Source organism: Phaseolus vulgaris, chromosome 3 (genome assembly GCF_051622355.1).
Source record: "Phaseolus vulgaris cultivar YP4 chromosome 3, ASM5162235v1, whole genome shotgun sequence".
In the NCBI taxonomy this organism is placed as follows: domain Eukaryota; kingdom Viridiplantae; phylum Streptophyta; class Magnoliopsida; order Fabales; family Fabaceae; genus Phaseolus; species Phaseolus vulgaris.
The window spans coordinates 36465614-36490338 of NC_143500.1; the positions used below are offsets into that span (position 1 = coordinate 36465614).

General features: G+C 31.1%; 3 protein-coding genes across 5 annotated transcripts; 1 reads left to right on the forward strand and 2 right to left on the reverse strand.

The window, feature by feature from the left end:
• Positions 1 to 73: 73 nt before the first annotated feature.
• On the reverse strand, positions 74 to 3894 carry LOC137807245 (mitochondrial outer membrane import complex protein METAXIN). 2 transcript variants are annotated; one of them, XR_016519758.1, is made up of 6 exons: positions 3644 to 3847; positions 3200 to 3537; positions 2742 to 2835; positions 2531 to 2591; positions 1424 to 1580; positions 74 to 454 (listed from the first exon to the last, which is right to left on the reverse strand). XR_016519758.1 is itself a non-coding variant. In XM_068607757.1 (6 exons), exons 1-6 carry the CDS (start codon positions 3786 to 3788, stop codon positions 273 to 275), a joined length of 960 nt encoding a protein of 319 aa, XP_068463858.1. In that variant the 5' UTR covers positions 3789 to 3894; the 3' UTR covers positions 74 to 272. The 2 variants fall into 2 exon arrangements, 1 of the variants encoding a protein (XP_068463858.1); XM_068607757.1 differs by having other exon boundaries at positions 2742 to 2818; positions 3644 to 3894.
• A 984-nt stretch (positions 3895 to 4878) lies between these two features.
• Positions 4879 to 14906, forward strand: LOC137807244 (pumilio homolog 6, chloroplastic). 2 transcript variants are annotated; one of them, XR_011080492.2, is made up of 13 exons: positions 4879 to 5173; positions 5376 to 5444; positions 5674 to 6069; positions 6240 to 6415; positions 6578 to 7926; positions 8015 to 8156; positions 8249 to 8356; positions 9891 to 10103; positions 10189 to 10299; positions 11516 to 11710; positions 12524 to 12657; positions 13361 to 13532; positions 14584 to 14906. XR_011080492.2 is itself a non-coding variant. In XM_068607755.2 (12 exons), exons 3-12 carry the CDS (start codon positions 5784 to 5786, stop codon positions 14604 to 14606), a joined length of 2775 nt encoding a protein of 924 aa, XP_068463856.1. In that variant the 5' UTR covers positions 4879 to 5173; positions 5376 to 5444; positions 5674 to 5783; the 3' UTR covers positions 14607 to 14906. The 2 variants fall into 2 exon arrangements, 1 of the variants encoding a protein (XP_068463856.1); XM_068607755.2 differs by lacking the exon at positions 12524 to 12657.
• Positions 14907 to 18992: 4086 nt separating this feature from the next.
• Positions 18993 to 21817, reverse strand: RID2 (S-adenosyl-L-methionine-dependent methyltransferases superfamily protein). Its single transcript, XM_068607754.2, has 9 exons — positions 21635 to 21817; positions 21471 to 21546; positions 21300 to 21383; positions 21135 to 21190; positions 20953 to 21009; positions 20603 to 20652; positions 20257 to 20409; positions 19627 to 19759; positions 18993 to 19390 (listed from the first exon to the last, which is right to left on the reverse strand). The coding sequence occupies exons 1-9, from the start codon at positions 21731 to 21733 to the stop codon at positions 19223 to 19225; spliced, it is 876 nt and encodes a 291-aa protein (XP_068463855.1). The 5' UTR covers positions 21734 to 21817; the 3' UTR covers positions 18993 to 19222.
• Positions 21818 to 24725: the final 2908 nt, after the last annotated feature.

Below are 24725 nucleotides of genomic sequence, written 5' to 3' on the forward strand. Positions count from 1 at the left end.
ATTTCACAAATCTAACCTACCTTAAAAGAGCTGTACGCTTAGCCACCACCTAGTCTTCATTAATTTCCGACAATTCAATAAACAATGATATCTTTCCATTATCAATTTGTTTAACACTTGTGTATACAACAATGGACCTTATAACTAGAAAATTAGAATGAATGGTAATTTTCCAATTTCGCATGCTAACAAAGAAGGACACACTTGTTTTATTAAGGTTGGTGGCAACCTTGTCTCTTACATCGAAGGAAGATATATAAACAAATGCAATTTCATTCATAGTAATCAAAACCACCATCATCTAGCTCCAGTTCAGCATCATCAAATGTAGTCATAAGTGTGAGGAACACAACAACAGCAACCAATTGTGCTACCACAAAATATTTGGCCTTCCTTTTGAAGGTTTTTTCCTCCTGTGTTTTCTCTCTTTTGGGTTTATTCTTAGGCTTCGAACCTAATTAAAAAAATGAAAAAAATCAAACTTCATGAAGAGTCCCAGGATGAGTTTAAAATAGCAAATAGACATTTTTCACATAATTAATGATAATACAATTTTTTTTCCATGAACCATGACATGATGAAATTTAAAGACACGCCAAATATAGGAAATAGGAGACAATTACTAAGAGCCTTATGTGATTACTAAAATTCAATAAAAAATAAGGTTTCATCCATTGAAATCTTAAAATTATTGATTTTAGTTAGTATAAAATGACCAAATTCTAATTTTGATCTCAGTGAAAAAAAGAAATTTGTTTAGATCCCTCTAAAATATAAAATAATTATTTTTGGTCTAAAAATATTTGAAACTAATACAAGTTGTCATTAGACCACAGACATTGCCTGCCTTTAGACAGAAAGGTCACTTGACCTTGTAGAGTAGACTAAAGACAAAATTTCATTTTGTTTGGGAAGAAAACCAAAGAATTGTTTTTAGAAAAACTAAAATTAAAACTCAGTTAATTTTACATACACTAAAAATATATTTAAACTTTTTGTTTTATAACACAAAAGCACAAGATGGAGTAACAAGATATTTTGTACCAGATTTTATATAATGGTGAATAGAAATAACAAGTTACCAGGAGATTCCATCTTAAGAAATGCTGAAAGTTTAACATTATTTCATTTGTTAATTACACCCATCCCGTAACTCTCAAGTCACTTGAAACCTATGAATTTCAGAATACTGCAATCCATCTATAGAATTGTTAGAAATAATGACCTAGAAAGTAGAGATGTATTTTTATACTACCCCAGCAATAAGACACCATGCCAACGTATTTCCAGCACTACATCTAAATAAAATTATTAGAGAGAGGGAGAATGATTCTGTTAGGGGGAACACCACATTCGCTTCTCCAGGAAAATCTCATTAAACAAAGCTAAAGTGTCCATTAACAAGGTCCAGAAAATATCTTACCTGATTGACCTCTGGAAGCAGATGATGATGAACCAGTACGAAATTGTGGAACAGAGGAAGGAGATGGAGCAGCTTCTAGAAGTTCTGTTTTACATTGTTGCACATACCTAACTAAATTAGCATGCTCCAAAAACTTGATTCGCAGCACTGAAGATTCCTGATGGTACATCAATGAAGGATGTAGAGCTTAAAGTTTTTCTCAAAACAACTGTCTGAGTGATTCTAAAAAGCACACTAAAAGCAAAAAATATATATGCTCTTCCTTAAGAAGAAAGGCCAGGAAGCTCATGGGTAGAAGAATGCAAAAGCAACTTAGTACATAAGCTTACAAGGCTTTTGTGTCAAAGATTAGTTTCCTTGTTCAGAAGTATCACCCAATATCGGATTATGTTTATAAAACAACATGTTTCTCCATAAGAAAACCAGGAATCCCAAAGCATCAATCTCTCATTTGCTCACCCATCTCACTCGAACAAGTCTAAGTTACAAATTTTCCACCTAGTGAACCCCATTGCAATTATTCTATTATTTCTAGGTCTATTGTGATACATCTCCCATGATTCTTACATCAAAGAGGTAAAGAGAAGTATTTATGATCAAAAAGCTCCAAATACAGCAGATCACAGCATAAAAGATCTCTTACTGCTAGAGGTCTAAAAAGAATGATGAAATTGAGGCTGGCTGTTTATTTCCCAATCTGGAACCAATTTTAGTCAGATTTAATATTCTTATTTTTAGGATAAAATCTTTTAAATATCAACTACAATTCCTTGAGAACAATCTTAGTCAATTGTCATTTACTCCACCAAGTGCTGATAAACATTGGTAAACACTTCATATGTTCATATACAGCTATTCTATAAATGGTTCCCTCTTCACCTAACTCTTAGACTAATGTTCTACATGGCTTCAATAGAGTGCCAAAATCATTTATTCTTATAATGAGAATCTAACCAACTTCATGATAGTTCCCAAAGTGTAAAATGTAACTTCCATAACAATCCCTGTCCAATTTAATTGGCCAGTATAAACCAAGCAGCCACTATAATATCCATAACAATCTCAAAACAAATAATAGAAACACAGTTAATTAAAATTAATACTTACAGGTAAAGTTTGAAGAACAACCAGTCCATGTGCAAGAAAAATAGCATCTAAGCTTGATGGCCTGCATAAACCAAATAAAACATATGAATACTTCACCTGGAGGTAGAAGATAATAAATTCTCTAAAAGTGAAAAAAAAAAAACATTCCCACAAAATGCTCTAATCAAAGATAAGCTCACAAGTTTGTTACAATTCAACCAGAGGAAATCACCTGTTTTCAAGTAAGTAATTTTGTTCGCCTAAGGAGCTTGACAAGGCATCATATGCAGAGTTTGCTCTTTCGTAAATCTGTCCATCACTAATAACTATGCATAAATGCCAAATTAAAGAGAAACTCAAGCAAAACAACAAAACTGCTTACTAACACACAGAAATGAAGGAAAACCCTATACTTAATGATCAAGATCCTTATACTTTCATATTGATGAATTATTTCCTCAAACATCCAAAAAAATATGGATTTAGTCCCTCTTACCCTTAAATAAATCATGTATTCCAGGAGAGACCAAACCAACATTTTGTAAAGTTGAAGAAGGACCAAATTCATTGATACCAAAGTATAGGAACCTTGACCATGTTTGGTCGGAAGTATAGAGACCAGAAACAAGTACTTTCCCAAATATGAAATTTAATGAAAATAGTTGCACGAGGAAAGAAAAATAAACTGACCTCTTCTTTCTTTACTTCAGCATTGTCATTAGTAATTCCATGTTTCAGCTTTACACAATGAGCTTTCTTCCAAGAAAGAATCTTCCCCAATGGCCACGGAAGATCAGAGTAATAGATGGCATAAGCAGAGGAACTTTCACGGCCCACCCAGAGTTCATAGGCAAGTGCATCAGCAAGCCAAGTGGTGAGAATTGCTTTGGTTGAAATCCACTCAGGTAGTGTAGAGACCCCACTGTCCAAATCAACAACCCCAGCATCTTTCTTCAAACACTCAATGATCCCCTCTTTCTCATTGTTATAAGTCACAGAATCACCAAACTCAAAGTAAGGAATTTTATCTAAACAAAACAAAAAGTGAATATGAGTAAGCAAACAATAAATAAATTCATGAGATGGAATTGTGAACCCCATAAGCCTGAAAGACAAGAAAGAAAACGGATTTACCAGTATGAGGGTCATTGAGGTGGAAATCCAAGTGAAAAGGAATTTGAGCAAATTTGAGATAGATGTATGCCGAAAGACATTGAGGGCAACCAGTTGGGAGACCAAAACATGGCTTCCGCACCACCAGTGTGTTCAATTCCGCCATACATCAAAATCAAATATTCTTCTGGGGTTTAGTTTAGTTTAGGGTTCATGTCACTGTTTTAATGTCTCATTTCTTACTTTCTTTTCATGTTCTTTTAAATGGGCCTGTTTTTTAAAAAATGGGCCTGCTTCTAGATATCGGAGTTCCATTTTTTGTACAGTTATAAAAGGATGAGACTTTACTTAAAATTAAAATTAAGGATAATACCAGTTTAATTTTTATATTTGGTTAGTATAAAAGAGTTATATTTAAATCAATTTCAAAATAATAGCAATCACTTATAAAATATTTATTATAAAAATAGAAAAAATTATCATTCTATCCAATTTGTAATTAGATGATAATATACTTTTTTTTTTCAATGCCAATTTAGAATTAAATGATAATGCATTTTTTTTACACTTTGAGTGAATACATGTTTTTTCAGAAATTAATTCAAAATTTAAAATTGAAGTCATTCGATAATTTTTTTAAAAAAATTAACAATTATTTTTAACTAAAAATTCTTAAATAGAGTCTTTAGGAAAAAACAAAGTATTTTATGAAATAAATCAAATATAAGAAGTAATTTAAATAAAAATCACAAAAAAATCATACAGAAACAAGGAAGCAATAAGACAAATAATTTTTTCTATTACTCTCATTAAAAAATGAACTAAATTGATCTAGATTTTATTGGTGGATAATCAGGTTCAGATAATTTTCAAGTCAATAATAAAGTTGAATAAGTATTTACTTGTATACAATTTAAAAAATTAAAATGCATAAATCATATTGTAGATTTATGAAAAATAATGTAAAGTACATTATGAGGTTAGTTTAAATTACTTTTAATCAAGATGTTATTAAAATTTAATTTTAAGATAAAGATGAAAAAAGATGTTAAATAAATAAAAAGATAAAATATAAAAGTAAAAATACGAAGTAGTTGATAAGAGGGTTGAAAGATAAAATATTTTTGTCATATGTGAAGATGTACATTGAGAAAAAAAATATTAAAATAAAATTCTATTGGTTGGGTCTTTGTTTGTCCCACTCTGACGGGTCACAAAAATCCCAAACAGAAAGAGGACAGCACTGTGAGAATAGCAAAAAGGGAAAAGGGAGAGAGAGTGGAAGTAAACTTCTCTCTCTTAATGTACATATAAAGTACGAATCAACACTTTTAAAATCTTCCTTCCTTTTCTCAACTGCACTGCATTCAACTTACTTGACCCATAACAGTATTCACTAACAGTAAATAAATAATAAACAAAAACATATCAATTCAGTCACACTCATCCTCATCCCTCTCTATCCAATTTCCGCTTCCATAAAGAATCTAGGGTTTCCTACGCACTCATCCCTCACCTCCTAAAGGGAAACTCCAAAACCAGCAACCTAAGGTTCCTTTTCTTCATCCTTTAACTACTTATTCCTTTCTCTCTCGCATTCGTTTTTCACCTTTTTACTCATATCTTGTCAATTTCGCTGTTGTTTTTTTTTCGTCGTCTTATTATTATGAATTGGTAGTTTATACGAGGTGATTGTTCTTGATTGTTGTTGTGCTTGCTGGTGATACTTCTTTTATGATCTTGACTAATTTAGGTCTCTCCTTGTTTGGATGCTGACAAAGTGGAAGAAGAAGACTTCTGGCTTTAAATAAAATTTTGAACAGTAAGCTTGCTATGACTTTTAAGGAACATTACAATAGCATAATTTAACTCTATCTGTATTGTGTACCTTACTTAACTCTGAATTTGCATGAGATGTTGTGCGTTGTGGCGTGCACATAAAGTGAAGTGAAGTTGTATATCATGAGATTATTTTTTTTGTCACATTTCGTTCAGTGTTCTTGTTTCTTGTTCTCTGCTTGGGCATTTCTAATGTAATATTTATTTTTTAGTTGGAAGTGTGTACGCCAAAGCAACACTTTGTGGGTGCACTTTAGGAGGCAACATGACATTTCTGTTTTCCAGTACGTAAGACTGGATAAAGTAATCTTCCAGTAGTAGTATGGCAACTGAGAGTCCAATCAGGATCTCTGAAGCTGGGGGGAAATGGCCGACTCTTAAGGAAGCTGCAATATTTGGTTCACCATCTCATCATATGGCAACGGAGGACCTGGGTATATTTTTGAATGGTCATAGGTTCCATGGCAGTGGAAAAGATGTGTTACCCAATCGAAGTGGCAGTGCACCTCCAAACATGGAAGGCTCATTTCTTGCCAAAGAAAACTTATTATCTCAGAACACCACTAGAGATGTCAGTCTGGGATCTCTCAACAGAGCTGTGCAAAAATGTGAGTCTAATGATGACCAATTACTAGCTGATTTTGATTATTTGACTGTTCCGTTGTCTACTTAAACACTAGATCTCCTCACCCACTTATATTATGGGAGAATGACTTGTCTTGTGGTTCATATTCGTAGTTTTAGGCTTTTAACAGCAATTGTTGATTGTCTTCTGCAGATGATAGTGGTAAAGGGTCCTTTCATTTGTCACAAGAAACACTTGCAACACACAAGGAGGAGTTTGAGGATGATTCAACCCAACAGCTGTATGATAATGAAATACATAAGGCTAGTGGAAAATGGCATAGACAGGATGTGGCTTCAACATCGTCTAAGCACAAAAAATTAGTACTGGTGATTATTGTGATATCAACTTCTTTCTTTTACTATTTTTTGTAAGTTTTTGAGTACAAGATTTGTCTACAGTCAATCACTTGACCTTTTTCTTTTTTTGCCTCAATTTTTTTTTTGTGAATGCATGATTTTTTTTTTCTCTATTAAAATTCAAACTTTCAGGAAGATCTTCTGCATACCATGTCACCTGTATATAATAAGTCTCTTGGAGTGGTGGATGAACTAATTGATGTAGATACTGGTTCAAATTCTTCTCATGACCCTTCTGTTACTACAGTGGATGCTTTAAAGCCTACTATAGGTGGAGATGATATAAGAGTGTCATCATTTGTTGATTACCCTGCCCCTGTCTCAAGATCATCATCATCTCTCAATTCCACTGAAAGCAGGGGTTTTAATCATTTAGATGTTACAATTGTAGAATCTCAGTTAAGGGCTCTCACTGTATCTAATCTACCAAATTCAGAAAGTCAGAGTTATGAAGATAAATGGAAGAACAGCTTACAGAATAATTTGATGCAACAACACCACCAACAAAACTATCCATGTGAAGTTCCTAGCACCAATTCTCAAAGTGAAAAATGTGCATACATTGGTATGGAGCAGCCTCTTCACAGTTTAAGCAAGTTCTCATCTGATGTCCAGTCTGTATTGCCTGTACTGCATTCATCTGGGTATACACCTCCACTATATGCTACGGCAGCAGCTTATATGACCTCAACAAATCCATTTTACACTAATTTTCAGGCTTCAGGTCTATATTCTCCGCAATTTGTAGGGGCATACCCTTTTAGTCCCACAGCTGTTCCTCCATATATTGCTGCATACCCTCCTCATGGTTCTGTACCACTCGTTGATGGAGCTACTGGTTCTAGTTTTACTCCCCAAGCAGCAGGGGTTTCTTCTATTGTGGGAAACATTTCACACGGTGCTGAAATGATACATGCAAACAAGGTTTTTGGCCAATTTGGATTTCCTCTGCAGCCTTCTTTTGGTGAGCCTTTTTACATGCAATATCCTCAGCAACCTTTTGTGGAGGGATACAATGTATCTGGTCATCTGCTGACACCTAGAGCCAGTGTTGGTGGGCAAATTGGTCCTTATGATTCCCAAAAAAGGCCCAATAGTGGTGCTTACTTGGATGAAAAAAAATTACATAATCAGAGAAGTGGTGCTAGTTTGAATTCTAATAGAGGTGGGCTAATGCATCCTGGTTATTTTGGACATCCTTCAAACATGAGTTTCGAAACCCAGTTTCCAAGTTCTCCACTTTCTAGACCAGTCCTGTCCGGATACCCAGAAAGTAGTCCTGGTCTTCCAGGTGGAAGGAATGAAAGGAGACTCTCTCCTGCTTCTGGCAAAAACAGAGGTTTATTATCTGGGTGGCAAAGTCATAGAGCCTCAGACAGTGCTCACAACCCCAAAATTGCTATTTTTCTTGAAGAGTTAAAATCTGGCAAAGGTCGCAGATTTGAGCTATCTGACATTATTGGACACATAGTTGAATTTAGGCAAGTAATATTTTTGGCGATCATTTTACCTATCTCTTTATCAATTCCTTAGCTTTGGAACTAAGTTCATTGTGGTTTTTAACTCCAGCACTGATCAGCATGGGAGCCGTTTTATACAGCAGAAGTTGGAAAACTGTGGTGTGGAAGAGAAGGAGTTAGTGTTCAAAGAGGTTCTTCCACATACTTCTAAATTAATGACTGATGTATTTGGCAATTACGTAATCCAAAAGGTGTGTTTTAAAGTGATGTACATTGTTATTAACTAACTTTGTGGTTGTCTGCAATCTGTTATGCTCTAATTTGTCTTTTCTCCTGTGCATAGTTTTTTGAGTATGGAGGCCCTGAGCAGAGGAAGGAACTTGCAAATTGTCTTCTTGGTCAGATACTGCCTTTAAGTCTTCAGATGTATGGTTGTCGAGTAATCCAAAAGGTATGTAATTTGTATTGATTCATATCACAGTAAGACATTGGTCTATATGTATGTCAGGTGTTTGTCTTGAAAGCTATTGCAATCTGGTTACAAGATATGTTCATGGATTTTAGTCAGCATGACTTTATTTCTACCATTTTGATCCACAGGATCTCTTTATTGAGATTTATTAATGATCCAAATAAATGAAGATCCTACTTAAGCATTTGCGAGAAGTCTGGCTTTTTGCAAATTACAATCTGAAAATGGGGCTGTTTATCTCAGAATTTTATCTTTTTTTCTTGTAGCCAAGCTGTAGTTCCTAGTACCGACAAAATCAGTTTGTTTGCAATAGATAAAGATTAAAGTACATATGATCTGTTATTTGTTTTCCATGTCAAATACAATTTACATAATTTCCCATGCTTGGAAACTGTTTTTTGAAGGGAAATTCTTTATTTCAGCAAAATTCTATTTGATTATCAATGGAAATACGTGCAGGGGGGAGGGATTGGTGAAGTAGTGTCAACATGAGTTTATCATGTGTAAACAATGGATATTGAATGGAAGGAAGTAAGATTTTTTTTAAGAAAAATACTATGATATGAGCATGTTCTTTATGCTCGCTTTCTAGCACAGATACTCTCACTTGGAGAAGAGGAAAACTGAATATTTATTTGATGTTTTTTTTTCCAATACGAGCCCTCCCCTTCCCCAAACTTAAAAGGGTAGGTATTGTGAAAGGTTTAGTAGGGTAGGGGATCTTAACCTAATTCTGTTAATTACAGATAAACTGGATAAAATTCTTGCATTAGTATTAAAGGGGGATAGGGAGAGTTAGTCAGGACTCAGGAATTAGTTGAGAGTTTTGAGAAGAAATTGTAAGGGGGAGAACCAGGTCACTCAAGTTTAAATACCGGAGTTAGAGAGGAGAATTTCCACTGTATCATTCTAATTCTCTAGTTTTATTCCACACTAATACTGATTGGAGTGGTTTATGCAGTAAAATTAATTTGTTCTTATTTCTTTCTAATTTAATTTTCCACCAATCTTTAAACTTTGCTTCTAAATTCTAAATTTTTATTTTTGTGACAGAAGAATGTTGAAAATATATAGAAGTTATAGATACAAATTAAGCCTTGAGTTGAGAACTTATGCTAAAAGGGATGTGGGCCAATTGCTTAACCGTGTTAATGGGCCTAGGATTTTACAGATTTACAGTAGAAGAAAGCATGGATCACATGGAGAAGAAAGTGGGGGAAGAGTTAGTTACGGGAATGGAGGGGAGGGGTCTGTTACGGAGAAAGAAACTGGAGAAGGGGTGGGAAGGAGGCCAGATGTGGAATTTGGCCATTGTGACTTAGGCTCTAGTTCTTGGAGTTGAGATTTGTTTCTTTTCATTCATTTTCCCTGTATATGTGTATTTGTTTTCTTAAAGCCATACTGGTTAACTGTCTTGAACAGAACAAAATTATGAATACAAGTATTTCCAATTTATTCTGTGTGTTGGATTGAATTATCATTTCATATTTATCTCAATTTTGTGCCTGTGCAGGCACTTGAGGTTATCAATCTTGAACAGAAAGCTCAGCTTGTTCATGAGCTAGATGGAAATGTCATGAGATGTGTCCGTGACCAAAATGGGAATCATGTTATACAGAAGTGCATTGAATCTATTCCAACCAAAAACATTGACTTTATAATATCTGCATTTCGTGGTCAAGTTGCTATTCTATCTATGCATCCTTATGGTTGCCGAGTCATACAGGTAAGGTTATTGCAGTTACCTTTCCCATAAAGGAATTGATGTTTCTTTGATAGTGCATTTAGTCCCATGATAATGTTTCTTGTAGAGAGTTCTAGAGCATTGTTCAGACGAGGTTCAATGTCAGTTCATTGTGGATGAAATCTTGGATTCAGTTTTAACTCTTGCTCAGGACCAGTACGGTAATTATGTTGCTCAGGTTAGTTACTATTTGTCTCTTGCATTTAATTGTAATATTGATTTTTAGCAGTGGGTGGTTTGTAATGGTGCATAATAGAAACTGACTAAAATTGGAGGTATAGACATGGCCTTTCTATCATTTATACAATTATAAATAGCAAAATGTTTTTTCAATCTGGATTTTTTTTCTGCTGATTTCTTATATTTCTATAATTTCTAGTTCATCCTATCTTGTATTTGACCTCAATTAAGCAGTTTCCTATTTCAAAGAAACTCCATATAATTTACAAAGCTTTTTTAATTGGATGGTTGTTTTGGGTGAGGGACGTTAGTTGGTATTGCTTTAACATATTTTCTATTGACTATGAAGAAAGCCATGAAGCACCTATTATTTTAGCTGATGGATGTCAATTTGGCTAATTCCATTTAGCCCATGTAATTGTGAAGGATACATTAGCAGGTTTAGATATTTCGGTTAGATATGAATTGGATTCTAAATGACAAAATCTCAAATGGTATTTTATAGCTATCACGTGGGTTAAGGTTGTTAAGTACACAATGATGATGTTATGAGTCAAGGTTTGAAAATAAATTTTGCTAGTTGCATGTAAATTGTAGGATGGCCTTTGTATTTTTATTCCAAAATATTATTACAAAGACTCAAGTCTTTTAACCAAGTGCTTTAGGTATGAATTAAAACGGTTCTACAACTTTTTATGTATAAAAAAAATACTTGTGAGCTATTAGATAACATTATTGGAGCCCATTCTGGCTCAAACTCTTTTCCCGGAATGGTTCATATTGTTTACTTACATAATGGGCATGTGCAACTTTTGTAGGATCCAGTTAATTTACAGGGAAGTATTTTTATATTGTTCAAACTGCAGAGGTCATTAATTTGTTAAGAAATTCATTTTTATGTGTGCGAGATGTCTGTTATGAACTCAATACATTGAATGTGATATGGGGAAGTACTGATGACTAGAGTTAATAAAAATGTACAAAGGCTTTTGGAGGTTTCTGGAGGGAACGACACAAATAATTCCCAAGCATGATCTTCAAATTAAATTGTACAGATTCTGTGCATTTTTTGTATTTGTGTTGATTGATAATGCCTTTTCAAATAGCTTTATCTATATGCTTTGAATAATATGGATAAATGCTGGGGTTTGCTTACCTATTTGATATTTTGCACATGGGGGTATCTTTATGATGGTATGCTTATATCTTTACAGCATGTGTTGGAGAGAGGAAAGTCTCAAGAAAGGAGCCAAATTATTAGCAAGCTTTCAGGACATATTGTTCAATTAAGCCAGCATAAATTTGCATCAAATGTTGTTGAGAAATGCTTGGAGTATGGTGATTCCACTGAACGACAGCTGTTAATTGCAGAGATTGTTGGACATGACAAACAACACGATAATTTGTTGGTAAGTAATAAATTTTCAAGACTAATCACATTTACATGTTAAAAAAATGTGTGGACATTATTATGCATAGCAGATTATATCCCTGAAACTGGCATGGAAAAGTTACCATTTTCATTTAGCTTGTTAATACATATAATATAACATTCTAAAAAGACAACAGTCACCTACAGAATCAAAGAAATGAGTGTTAATGGCTTGAAGTTAGTTTGAAATTTGGTGCTGGAGGCTTGTTAACTGATATTGATGGCAAGTTATAACTTACCAGGAATTGAAATAAATTAATGCAAAGAAAAAGGGAAGGAGAAGTGACATTATTCTATGTTAATTGAATCTTATATCCGAGGTTTCAGTAATTTATCTTTGGAGAATTATGTTATCAATTTATTATTCCTTGTGACTGCTACTGTTTTTCAGAAACAAAAATAAAATACTTAACATTGTTTTGTTTGATCTATAACATGCCTCATAGCTCACACTAAACTTTGGCACACATGCTGTTATAAAGTTGAAATATTAGAATACGGTGACTGGGAACTAGTTTTGACTTTGTTCAGAGGCTTCAGTACCATGTAAAAAGTACATTTTGCATAAAACCTTATGTTATTAGGTAGGTGCAGAAATTGTGAAACTTGTCCTTTTATGCAAAGGCTGGTTCTTATTTTATTGTTGTGTAACTTTATATCCGAGGTTTTAGTAATTTATCCTTGGAGAATTATGTTATCAATTTATTATTCCTTGTGACTGCTACTGTTTTTCTGAAACAAAAATAAAATACTTAACATTGTTTTGTTTAATCTATAACATGCCTCGTAGGTCACACTAAACTTTGGCACACATGTTATAAAGTTGAAATATTAGAATACGGTGACTGGGAACTAGTTTTGACTTTGACAGAGGCTTCAGTACCATGTAAAAAGTACATTTTGCTTAAAACCTCGTATTATCAGGTAGGTGCAGAAATTGTGAAACTTGTCCCTTTATGCAAAGGCTGGTTCTCATTTATTGTTGTGTAACTTATACCCAGCACAAACCGTAGTTGTACTGTTGTAGAGAAGAAACTTTGTTATAAAGGATGGAAATTATTAAACTTGGTTGTCAAGCATATTATGTCTGAATGGTTTGATTCAAATATTTTATTGTAATTGCTTACACGGTATTGTCTGTCAATAAATAGTTGCAACTCAACATTTGTGGATGTTTTCCTTTAGAGATTGGTACCTACAAATTTGAGTCTCTTATTGATCCTTTTTTGGGTGAAGTATTTCTTTACTTTTTATAAGCTTCTAGACTCTGACTGTTTATTATCCAGTAATAACTTAAATGGATAGTGTTTAGTTCATATATAACCAGTCCGATCCTGATCCCCCCTCCCGTCAAACAAATCTGCTTACAATGTCTGTCTTCTGGTCAGTAAGAGTTATCGTAAAAAAGAGGGACTTACATTCCCATCACCAGTTTTTATATGTTGACTTACTTTACCTCCCAGCAAATACATATATGATGATTATTATGCTGAATTTAGTATTCTTGAGATCTTCCAAAATATTACAATGGTAGAAAGTTCTTGAGCATTACATGTGATGTGAATTATGCTAGAATTTTGTGGGGTTTGTACTCTTGCTTACTACTACATCCTTGATTTAATTGTAGACGATGATGAAAGACCAATTTGCAAATTATGTGATCCAGAGGGTTCTTGAGATCTGTTCTGAAAATCAAAGAGCAATGTTACTTTCTCGCATAAGGCTTCATGCTCATGCTTTGAAGAAATACACTTACGGAAAACACATTGTGGCTCGGTTTGAACAGCTACTTGGGGAAGGTGTGTACACCTAGTACTTTGGTTTAGTTTGGTTTCCAATGCACAGATTGTGATTAGTTTAGACAAAATATGATTACATTATTCTAGTAATTTAAACAACTCCTGGTTAGTTTACACAAAACATGATTGAGCTTTGCCAGGTGACACTGACTCATTTTTTGAATATTGAAAACTATTGTAATAAAAGATGTTTAATCTTTCTGGTTAGGGGTAATAATATAATCCAGTAGAAGAATTGATGAACTTTTGGATTGAACTCATTTAATAGTGATATAAAGGGACTGCATCTCTTCATCAGAGTGTTTAGGATTATCTTTGGGGATGTTATTGTCTTCAACATTACCATTTCTTCTTAACTTGGAAATGTTATCTTCAACTGACACTGGTGACAGAATTATCAAAACATGTTGCTACTTGAAAAGGCCAAAATTAGTAGTAATTTTATTCAGATATGTATCCATGTCAGACACTACATGAAATCTTCAAACATTTAGTTGTATTTTTATAATTTTTTACTTTTAAAACTTGTATTCCAGTTTTGATTGGAATACCATTATTGTAATACGAACGTTGTATAGCGTTCAAGCTATATATATTGACTAACTTCTACTTCGATGTGATAAGTTGACGTGTGATGTCCCTTGACTCAGTACTAAACAGACTATTAGTCGTATATACTATATTTGATTTGACTTGCGTGTACTTAGAAAGTTAATAAATTGAATGTTTTATTTTTAGTTCCATTGTATAAAATTATGATTTTATATTTTTAATATTATTTAATAGTTATTATTTTATTTATTCCGATTTAACAAGAGTTGAACAATTAAATCTTGAATTAGTACTTTAACTAGATTGAATATTGAGTCAGTATTGAACTAGTTTGATAACAAATTCAGTTTTAAAAACATTAGGTTATCTCCTCTCAACCAAGGGAGAGAAAATGCTTTTTTTTTTATTGCCTATTTTTGTTCTCTATTCTTTTCTCTGTACCAATCAATGTGTAAGAGTACACCTTTTATGATTTCTTATCCCTATATTTTGCGTGCAGAGAGTCAAACTCCTGGACCTTGATGGCAATCACAGGAGATTGATGAGATATTGATCTTTGGGCTTCCTATTGAATAAACGAATGTTACTGTGGCTTCATATATGCTGCACCTGGATAGTTCCGATATTCATGGCTTCAACAAATGTTAGTGCATGCATATATGTTGTGCACTTGATGTAATTACACGTCCTTTAGGTGATTGGTTTGTATTATTGCTGGAGTATAATCAGTTGGAAGGAGAAATCCTTCGTGATGTAAATTTACTGGATCTTCTCTGCTTTACAGTGATTTTCTATTGGAAAGAAGGGTTTGTGTCTCCTTAATATCCGCCCCCTCTTCTTTAGGGTTTGATTGTTGATTTAATTGAGCGTGGTTAACCTTATTTTGATTATCTTACATGATCGTTTAGCTCAGGTGAATATTGTAAACCCGTGAATTTATTAGAGCTCGACATAAACTGCGAGCTTGACTTGAACTAAGCTTTCAATTTTACTATTAAAACTGATTAATAAATTTGATCAAATTTTATTTATAGTTAAATTATAATATCATTTAATCATGCAATAAATAACTACTTTTCTTAAGTATGCAACTATTGCATTATTATAAAAAAGGAACTGAGATGAAAATAAGGAAGACAAATAATATGAGAATATACATTTTTTTATTTTCTTTTTCTTGTTTAAATCAAGTTGAATATATACAAACAATATATGTAAAATAAATAGCCAAATAAGAAAAGATAAAATAAAAATTAAATATATGTACAAATAAAGGGAGCAAATACTCTTAAACAAGTGAAAGCAAGTAAAAATTGATGAGATCCTCTTTTGATAGTTTAACAAGTGAAAGCAAGGTTGGGAAAGAGTAAAGCAATATTCTGTAAAGAAATTCTTTGAACTTCTCTTCTATGGACTGGAAATACTCTTAAAAGATAAAAGATGGAAGATTTAAGGCTTTGGTATAAATGTTAGACAAATTATTATGTGGTAGAAATGAGAAACAAATGTATGAGACCCTTTCTCAATTTATATGTGTTTCATGTACGCTCGTGAAACATTGGATTTCTGCAATGTATCTTACTGAGTCATTGTTAGTTAGTATAAAAGAGATAGCTGCTTAAAAGGAATTTTGAAATCTTGAAAAAGATAAGTTAGCCATTGAATTTTCAGTCACTGATTGTCTTGAATCACTATAGGTGCCCCAATCACTATCACAAAAGTCTTTTAAATGAGAAGTGTTGGAAGAGAAAAGTAAACCAAGACTCAAAATTCTTTTAATATATATATATATATATATATATGAGAATTCTAATTGTTACATTATAGTGAGCAATTACAGGTTTAGCAAGAAATTGAGAAAGTTGTGGCACAAAAGAATTCATGTCAGGTCGAGTATTAGTGAGATACATAAGTCTTCCAATTAGTCTTTTATAGACCCGAATATTTGTGAAAGGAACACTTTCAAAAAAAGATAATTTTATATTATTATCAATTGGAGTAAGTGTAGGTTTGCATGCTAAAAGAGTGTTAACAATTTCAATGCATATTTCATTTTATTAATCATTATCATTTTCTTACTTCAAAAGATCAAAAAAATATCTTAAATGTCTTATTCAAGGCTTGTTTGATTTGCTCAATCTTCTCTTTATCATTTCATGTTAATATTATATCATCCATATACGTCAATAATGTTATAAAAGATTATTCAAAAGAATTAATGAATAAGGAATGATCATTCATAAATTGAGTATATCCCACGGAAAACAAAAAGGATGACAGTTTGGAAAATCACTCTCTGCTAGCTTGCTTAAGGCCATATAAAGCCTTTTTTTAATTTACAAACTTGTCCTGATTGAATAGAAGTCAATCCTAGAGGAGTAACCATGTATACATATTCTTTCAACTCTCCATGTAAAAAAGCATTGTTTATGTCTAATTGTTTCAATTCCCAATTATAGATAGAAGCTAGAGGAAAAAGTAACCTTATGGTAGTCATTTTTGTTACTGGAGAGAAAATACCAAGGTAGTCAATGCATTTTGTTACTGGAGAGAAAATACCAATTGTTTGACTCAATATGTGAAGAAAGAGACACAACAAAAAATATGTAAGAATGTGATAAATTGTTATAAGATAAAACATAATTTAAAGGATATTTAACTCTTGAAGATATATTGAAAATATTAAGATTACAATGATAATCCTTTAGATACTCAAGTGGTCTTTTTATTTTGGTATTCATTCAGACAGGCTGACCTGATTCAAAATTTTGTTGTGTCATGATCTTTATTGAGATTTTGGTCTATATGAAAACAAACTTTTTCTGGAACCTCAATGTCTGATTCACAATTATTATTACTGTTATTTTTAGCAATATCACAAGGTGCAAGAATGAATGACTCAAAACAGGTTGATTTTTAGGAAAAACAATTGATTATGAATGTTAGGACTGTTAGTTTCATTGCTAGTATCTTGAACCCTTTGATATGGAAAAACATGCGACATCCCTAGACATAAAAAATTCTTTGGAGAAGATATCCTTTTGTCCCCATTTTCCAATAAAAACACATTTTGATGCCCTTAGATAAAATCTTCTTTTGTTTGTTGACAAAGTGCTAGCATAACATGAAGATTTAAACACCTTTAATCCATTAAAGTTTGTTGCACTTTTGTAAAGCATTTCGCAAGGAGAAGAATAATTTAAAATAGGTGTTGAAAACATATTTTGTTGTATCGTGAGAGCTTTTGCTACATTTAATATATGACCATGTTTCCTTCCAACTATGCTATTTTGTTGTGAAGTATTGACATTCCTTTGTTAAAAAAGAAATTAGTCATGGAAAATTCGAACTCATTATCACTTTTTATTATTTTTATTGTTGTTTTAAATTGTGTTTGAACAAAAACAACAAAATTTTCCAAAATCTTGAAAACTTCAGATTTTTATTTTAAAAGAAAAATTCATGTGTACCTGAATAATCATCAACTATGCCAATAAATATTTATGACCATGAATTAGTGGTATTGAGTAATGTCCTCATACATCTACATAAATCAATTCAAAACACTTTTTAGATTTAGATGTAATAATAGGAAATAAAAGTCTTTTTTGTTTTGCAAAATGAAAAACATCACAAACAATAGATTTGTTATATTTAACAAAATGAAATTTATTCATGATAACATCAATACATTTGTTTGAAACATGTCCTTATCGAAAATGCCAAAGGGTTTCTAGATCACTAGCACTGCATTAACAGTATTGATGGTATGTGTATATTTGATGGGTTTGATTTTAAGTTTTTGATAGGATGGGATCTGAGTATATAAAATTTATCTTGCATCTTAGTTGAACCAATTATTTTGAAGGAGTTATTGTCCTGAATGTGACAACATTAGAGTCAAAGGTAAAAACACAAGATAAATTATCAATCAATTTTGCTACTGAAAGAAGATTAAAAGTGAAACAAGAAATATACAAAACATTGTCTATGACATGATTTTAATTGAGAAAAACACTTCTAGAATAATTCACAATGACTTGATTTCTATTTGGTAATTTGACATAAATAAGATTAATTTGATTATGAGTGAAGTGAGTTAAGGATGAACAAATGTGATCACTAGCACCACTATCAAGAATCCAAGAACTAGAGGAAGAAAGAAATTTATTTGTATTGTCATGTTGGAAGGAATAAAAGAGACTTAATCAGAAACATTGTCACTGGATTTTGACTGATGTAAAAGAGCTAACAATGTTTGATACGGCTTATGAGTAAAAACAATTTGCTGAGACTACACTTTTGTCTTTAAACTTTCATAATTTTGCTCATCATTATTAGAATCTTGCTTGAAAGAAGAAATCATCTCCCAACAATCACAAATATAAATCATGTCTCATTGTGAGAATCTTTTCTTTAAATCTTCCACATGTCAAAGGCATTGTCCATACAAATGATGCTCTATATGATGGATCGGAAAACAACCTTGAGCATCTAGGAATCAACCAACATATTGACTCTATGTCATGTTGGAAATAAATTTAATATTAAAATTAATATTAGCTTCATTTGTTAAGCATATACACAATTACCTCAAATATTGTTCTGGACTTGATTTTCTCAACTTATATGTAATGGGTAAATCAACTACCTATAAGTTCTTCAAATTAAGCATGACATGAACAGGACTTTCAAATTTTACTCGTTTACTTTCATTGATATTTTGATCGATTTTAACTTTCAAGTGTGCCAATGATAAATTCAAATATGAAAGATGCTATCTGAACATAAAAAATAGCAACAAAAGATTGGAATTTGATCAATATGAACCCAGAAATATTAGCCAGATTCTACTAGTCAAAAGTAAGAATGTTAAATAGCTATAACTATAATATAATTGCTCATCACTTGAAACCATACTTGTACTTTGGAATTGTGAGCATCACAATTAAATGCATATGTTTGCCAAATAATACATACAACTAATAACAATGATATTTATCTGTTTTTTAAAACCAAATACAAAATCAATCCTAAATTGCTAAAAACCGCCAAAAAAACAAAAATTGATATTCCAACATTCTTCACATATATCCTTAAAGGGTCTATCGAACAGATTTGATCAAAAACAGACAAGATCAAAAACGGTCCTTTCTTTTCCGACCTGTGTACTTGCTATCCGAAGGAACAGCGTTTCCTCTTCTTCTCATCTGCTCCTTCTTCCTTAGTATCCATTCCTTTCCCTTCCCATTCTTATTATTCCTTTTCTGTTTCTTTCGCGGTCTATGCCTGTCTGATATGCATACCTGAAGTTTTAACCAATCATAAGGCTAATAAAAGACGGGTAAAAAACGGCATTACATAACTTAAACATATTGCATTTCCAAAATCTGGAATAAATTTATTAATATGTATGAATACAACCAACTCATCAGATAAAACAAGAACTAATAACAGTTGAATTTAAAGGAGCCATATTTTCAGGATTGTTTTTTCAAAGAACTATCATATAAATTGAATTTATAAGTGTGGTAAGACTCACTGTCTGATTTTCTTCATCTTCACTGTCCTCGTCGGAGCAACTCTCCCCGTCTTCATTTTTACCTTTAGACACGGACGAATTTACTGAACGTTGACCACACGTGAGAACAAGGAACTCCTTTCTCCTCTTCGAACTATTATAAGTCAATTGTACTCCAATTAGTGAAACACCGTGCTCAAGAAGGCTAGGTAATGATTATTTTAAAAAAAACATAGCTAGAAAACAAATCAAACAAAACAGTACACCTCACAATCAAACATAACCGTTTTTCTCTAGGAGTGTATGTAATTGGTAATAAATCTATAACTGTATAAAGCAAGGAGAGAATTAACTATGCACTAATGTGTGTTCAGATATATTACTCATTTTGGTTCATCCTTCACCCACCCTTGTCTTATAGCATGTGATAGAGGCCAGTAAAAGGTCAAATATTATTTTTTACCTGATTAGTGCGTAACATGACTACAATGACCAGAAACAATAATTACAGCACTTACCAAACACAAGAAAACAAGTTAAAAAACAATTGTGCTGACTTGTAAAACAATAAAAAATATAGAATAATTTTCTAATACATTTTTTTACAAAACAAATTAACATAGTAATATAGTAAGATTTATTTTTTCATACCTGTGTGGAAAATCCACCACTATACCACCAGCAAATCCAGCATGCATTGCAGCATTTAAAATCAATTCACGCTGGTCTATATTTTCAGGATACACTTGAAATACTGCTCTAGCTCCATTAGATAAGCATTTATATAAAGATGTAAAAAATGCCCTACACAAGAAAATGAGATTATATATTATTAGAACAGAGAAACGGAGATAGGTTTCAGGGTAATTGAATCTCTCTATTGAGATGCAAAAAAATGCGGAACTGTAATTCTCTATACGCTTAGCTCAAAAAGCCCAAAGTATAAAAAATTAGAAATAATGAAAAAGCAGCTCAATAAAAAAGTAAAGGTACATACTTCAATCTTAATCGAGGGTTGTGAGAGGACTTATCAGCATTGCATAACCACTGCATTATCATATCAAAGTTTGCCTTGTCATATAAATGTCCACAGCATTAAGAATGAAAATGAAATGCTCCCCCCAATTAAACTTGTTAGAGAAGTAGTACCAATTCAAATACCCCCAAAAATAAAAATGGCACATACATGATCCACGCATTCAAAATATGTAACTTTACACTTCACATACTGTAAGTTATAACTGAGTATTATCTCCTTCACCAAGTAAAAGCTCAGCCCAGACTCAAGGTCTTGAAGTTTTCACATGTAATTTTAATTTGAATTATTCATTTATGTTGAAAACACACCTGAACAGCAGATATACTGATGGCCCCATCAATCACTCCAGGACGAACCCCTAAACCCTGAAAACAAAGACAAGGTGAAAGAAAATGTGTAAAGTGAGATGTAGAACATGTCTTCTCTTGCTGCACACAAACATCACACAGACTATGTAAAAGAATAGAGAAATTAAGTAATTAGCATATACCTGACCCATGTCACCAAGTACAAGGTCACCCTCAACCTCTCTCTCCAAAGCAACATCTACCAGTTTAACACAATAAAATTAGCAAAAAAAAAAATACAAAAAATAGATGGGACTAAAAAATAATAGTTAAATGAAAAAAAAACGGAAGAACAAACATTAACATACTAAGCATCGATGCTGAAATGTCAAGACCAATCCAATGATGTCCATCCTCCGTGAGTGTCTCGCCGCTAAGTCCCGAACCACAACCTACGGCAATCATTCGCAAGTCATAAACATTTGACGAAAACGACAGAGAATAATCAAATTGAATTAAATTAAATAAGATTAAATTACCGATATCAAGGAGTAATTTTGGAATGCCATCATCAGGTAAGGCAAGTAATTCGAGGGCTCTCTCTGACAACGTTGCCTTTTTGGCACAGAAATTAACAAATAAATTTCATAGCGAGAAAATCAAATGTAATTGGGAATCGAAAGAAGGAGAAGAAAAAAAAAACCTGAATTTGAACAATTCGGGAAGAAGAAGTGTACTTTCGAGCTTCGGAATCGTCATAGAATATCTCAGGCGGCGCAACCACCTCTGGTCTGGAAGCCATCCTTTCACAACGCCAAAAACCCTAAAACCCAGACACCACCACTACTCCATTATTATATTTTCACCTTCACACAAATAGGGAATTAAGGTCATGACATATTTCTTTTTATTATTTAAAATTTTGAAATAAATGAATTTTATTTTTTTATTATAGTCATTATTTTAGAATTTTGAAATATATTATCTTATAAAGGTGAGCCTCTTAGGTGAACTTTATTATTAACTAGTTATATCTCTTATGTTTTGTTTAAGATGTTCTTCAGGAAAGAAAAATGATAAATTTGAGGGAACAATATCTAGGCAGAGAGATTTTTGGGTTTTGGATTAAAGAATAGATACTAGAAAGTGTGAAAAAGAATGAAAAGAAAATTGGTGAATGTTTGATTAAAAAAAATAATTAAAAATATTAATATTATAATTTCATTCTTATCATAAAAGCTAATTGAAAATTAAATATAAATAATTTATTTATGTACGAAATCTATTTAGAATAAAATATAATTTTTACTGCGATCAAATATTTCAGTTAAAAAAAATATGAACTACTTAACATTTTCAATAAATAAAAAATTGTCGAAAATGAAATTAATAAAAATAAATAATATTTAAATATTATTATTATAATAAATTTCATAAAACTAATTTTTATATTAAATTTAAAAAATAATAATATTATAAACAATTATTTTTATTTTTATTATTTTATAACTATATTTTTATTATTATTATTATTATTTATATTAATAGTATGATTAAATATTTTTATTATATAAATTTATTTAATATTTAATATTATTATATGATATTATATTATATTATATAATCCATTATATATATATAACATCGATTATATATAATATCAATTATATATAAGGTAATATATATATATATATATATATATATATATATAATCTATAATCTATAATATTAATTATATATATAACATCAATTAATTATATATATATATATATATAATATCAATTATATATATTATATATAAGAGGATTTTCATTGCAGTTTAGGTTTTTTTTTACACGAATTTGTTTTTATTTTATTCTTATATTAATATTTTGTTTTATTTTAGTTATTTTGTTATTTTATAATTACTTAAATTTAAAATTTTAAAAAAAGTTAATATTAAATTTTTAAAAAATTGTATGAGTTACTTACACTATATTTATTTGTAAAAAATGAATTAAAAAAAACTAAATGTGGTTGGATGGATAGTTATTTTAACTCAGGGATAAAAAAACACAATACAAAAGAAAACTTTGAGAGAAGTGTGAGAAGAAAAAATTGAAACGGAATGAAAAACAAAAAGAAAAAAGAACATAAAAAAGTTAATGTAGCACAAAAAAATTATGTTTTTTTTTTCATTCTCCTCAATTTAAAAGTATTTCTTGTTGAACCAAGGTCATCATCGTTAATTTTGTTTTATTCAATTAATATAAATTGTACCAATTGTTTAATTGTTTATGCTCTTCATTTTTATTTTTTTACACTGCTTTTCATTTTTGTACGACAAGTGGAAGCGGAAGAGGAAGAAGATAGATAAATAGAATATATCCCAAACTGTTACTTGAATACAAAACATCCCAGATTTTTGTCCAAGTACATAGTTATCTTGATGTCATTGTTGACGTGGGCGCAGAAAGAATAGATGCAACATTGTTGCGAAGAAAAGGAAAGAGATTAGAAAATATATATTTTCTTAATATTTGTTACTAAAATTTCTCATTTTATTTTTCTTTTTTTTCATTATTATATTATTTTTTTTAGTTTTATATTAATAATAAATTAAAGTTAATGATTTACTAGTTGAGAATGAAATAGACAAGTAATTGATTTAATATATTGTTTTAACGTAATTATGTTGATTTTGTTATAAATTTAAATTTGTTTAATATTTTTTTTACTGTAATTTAATTATTAAAATTATTAAAATCATATGTGAAACTTATAACTAATGAAAAAAATATTTCTATCTTAATTTTTTTTAATAATATTTGATATACGAATACATATAATAATATAATAATGTACTAATAATAATAAATAAATAAATATAAATATATATATATATATATATTATATCATATGTTACATATAATTGATTATATTTCATGTGATTTTGTTTTTAAATTCACATGAGTTTTAGATACACAGTTATATCTTTTAAATTTACACACCAAGCATGAAACTAAATATGAGTGTCTCTCAAAATCGTCGGGATGAACACCATTTACTAGAAATAAATACAACGTTAAAGTAATGTGTATAAACTGCACGGTATTAATGCAAAAATTATAAAGCTATTAATTAAAGTATATAAAATATTTTATTCATTATTTTGAATTTAATTTTCATAGTTTCCCATTGTTAATTTTGTGCATTATTTCAATTTTCATCCTATAAAATTAAGTAAACTTAATTGTAATATATGCATATTTATTTTTTAAGTTTTGATGAGAATAGTGCACTTACAGTATCATTGTATCTACCCACATTTATATCTTTGTTATGTAATTTTTACATTATATAGTTTAAAAATAGTATATGAGTGGATTATATTTATAATCCAGTTAGAATTATAATTTATGTATGAATGATTAAAAATATGTAAACATTATTTAGAGAACTCAAACATTAGTATCAGGTCACTAATTATCTAAATTAACTTGAACTAAGCATGTAAATTCAGTCAAAACTACATATGGAATTGCCTCCCTCTTGCTTCAATTTTGGTCATATATGTATGTAAGTTTAGCAATAAGCACACCTGTGCTTCAAATTTAGATAAACTAATTAAAGAACTTACTAGTCCAGAAATTGCTCCTCATGCACCCAGTGGAAGCATTATGCAGAACAAATGGCTCTTTAGCATTATCCAATCCTACCATTCGCTTCGCACTTCATTTCAGACAACAACTTTTCTTTGTTCTAGTTACCACTAATCAATTACTTTATTTTTACGGAAAAAAAATTAAATTAAT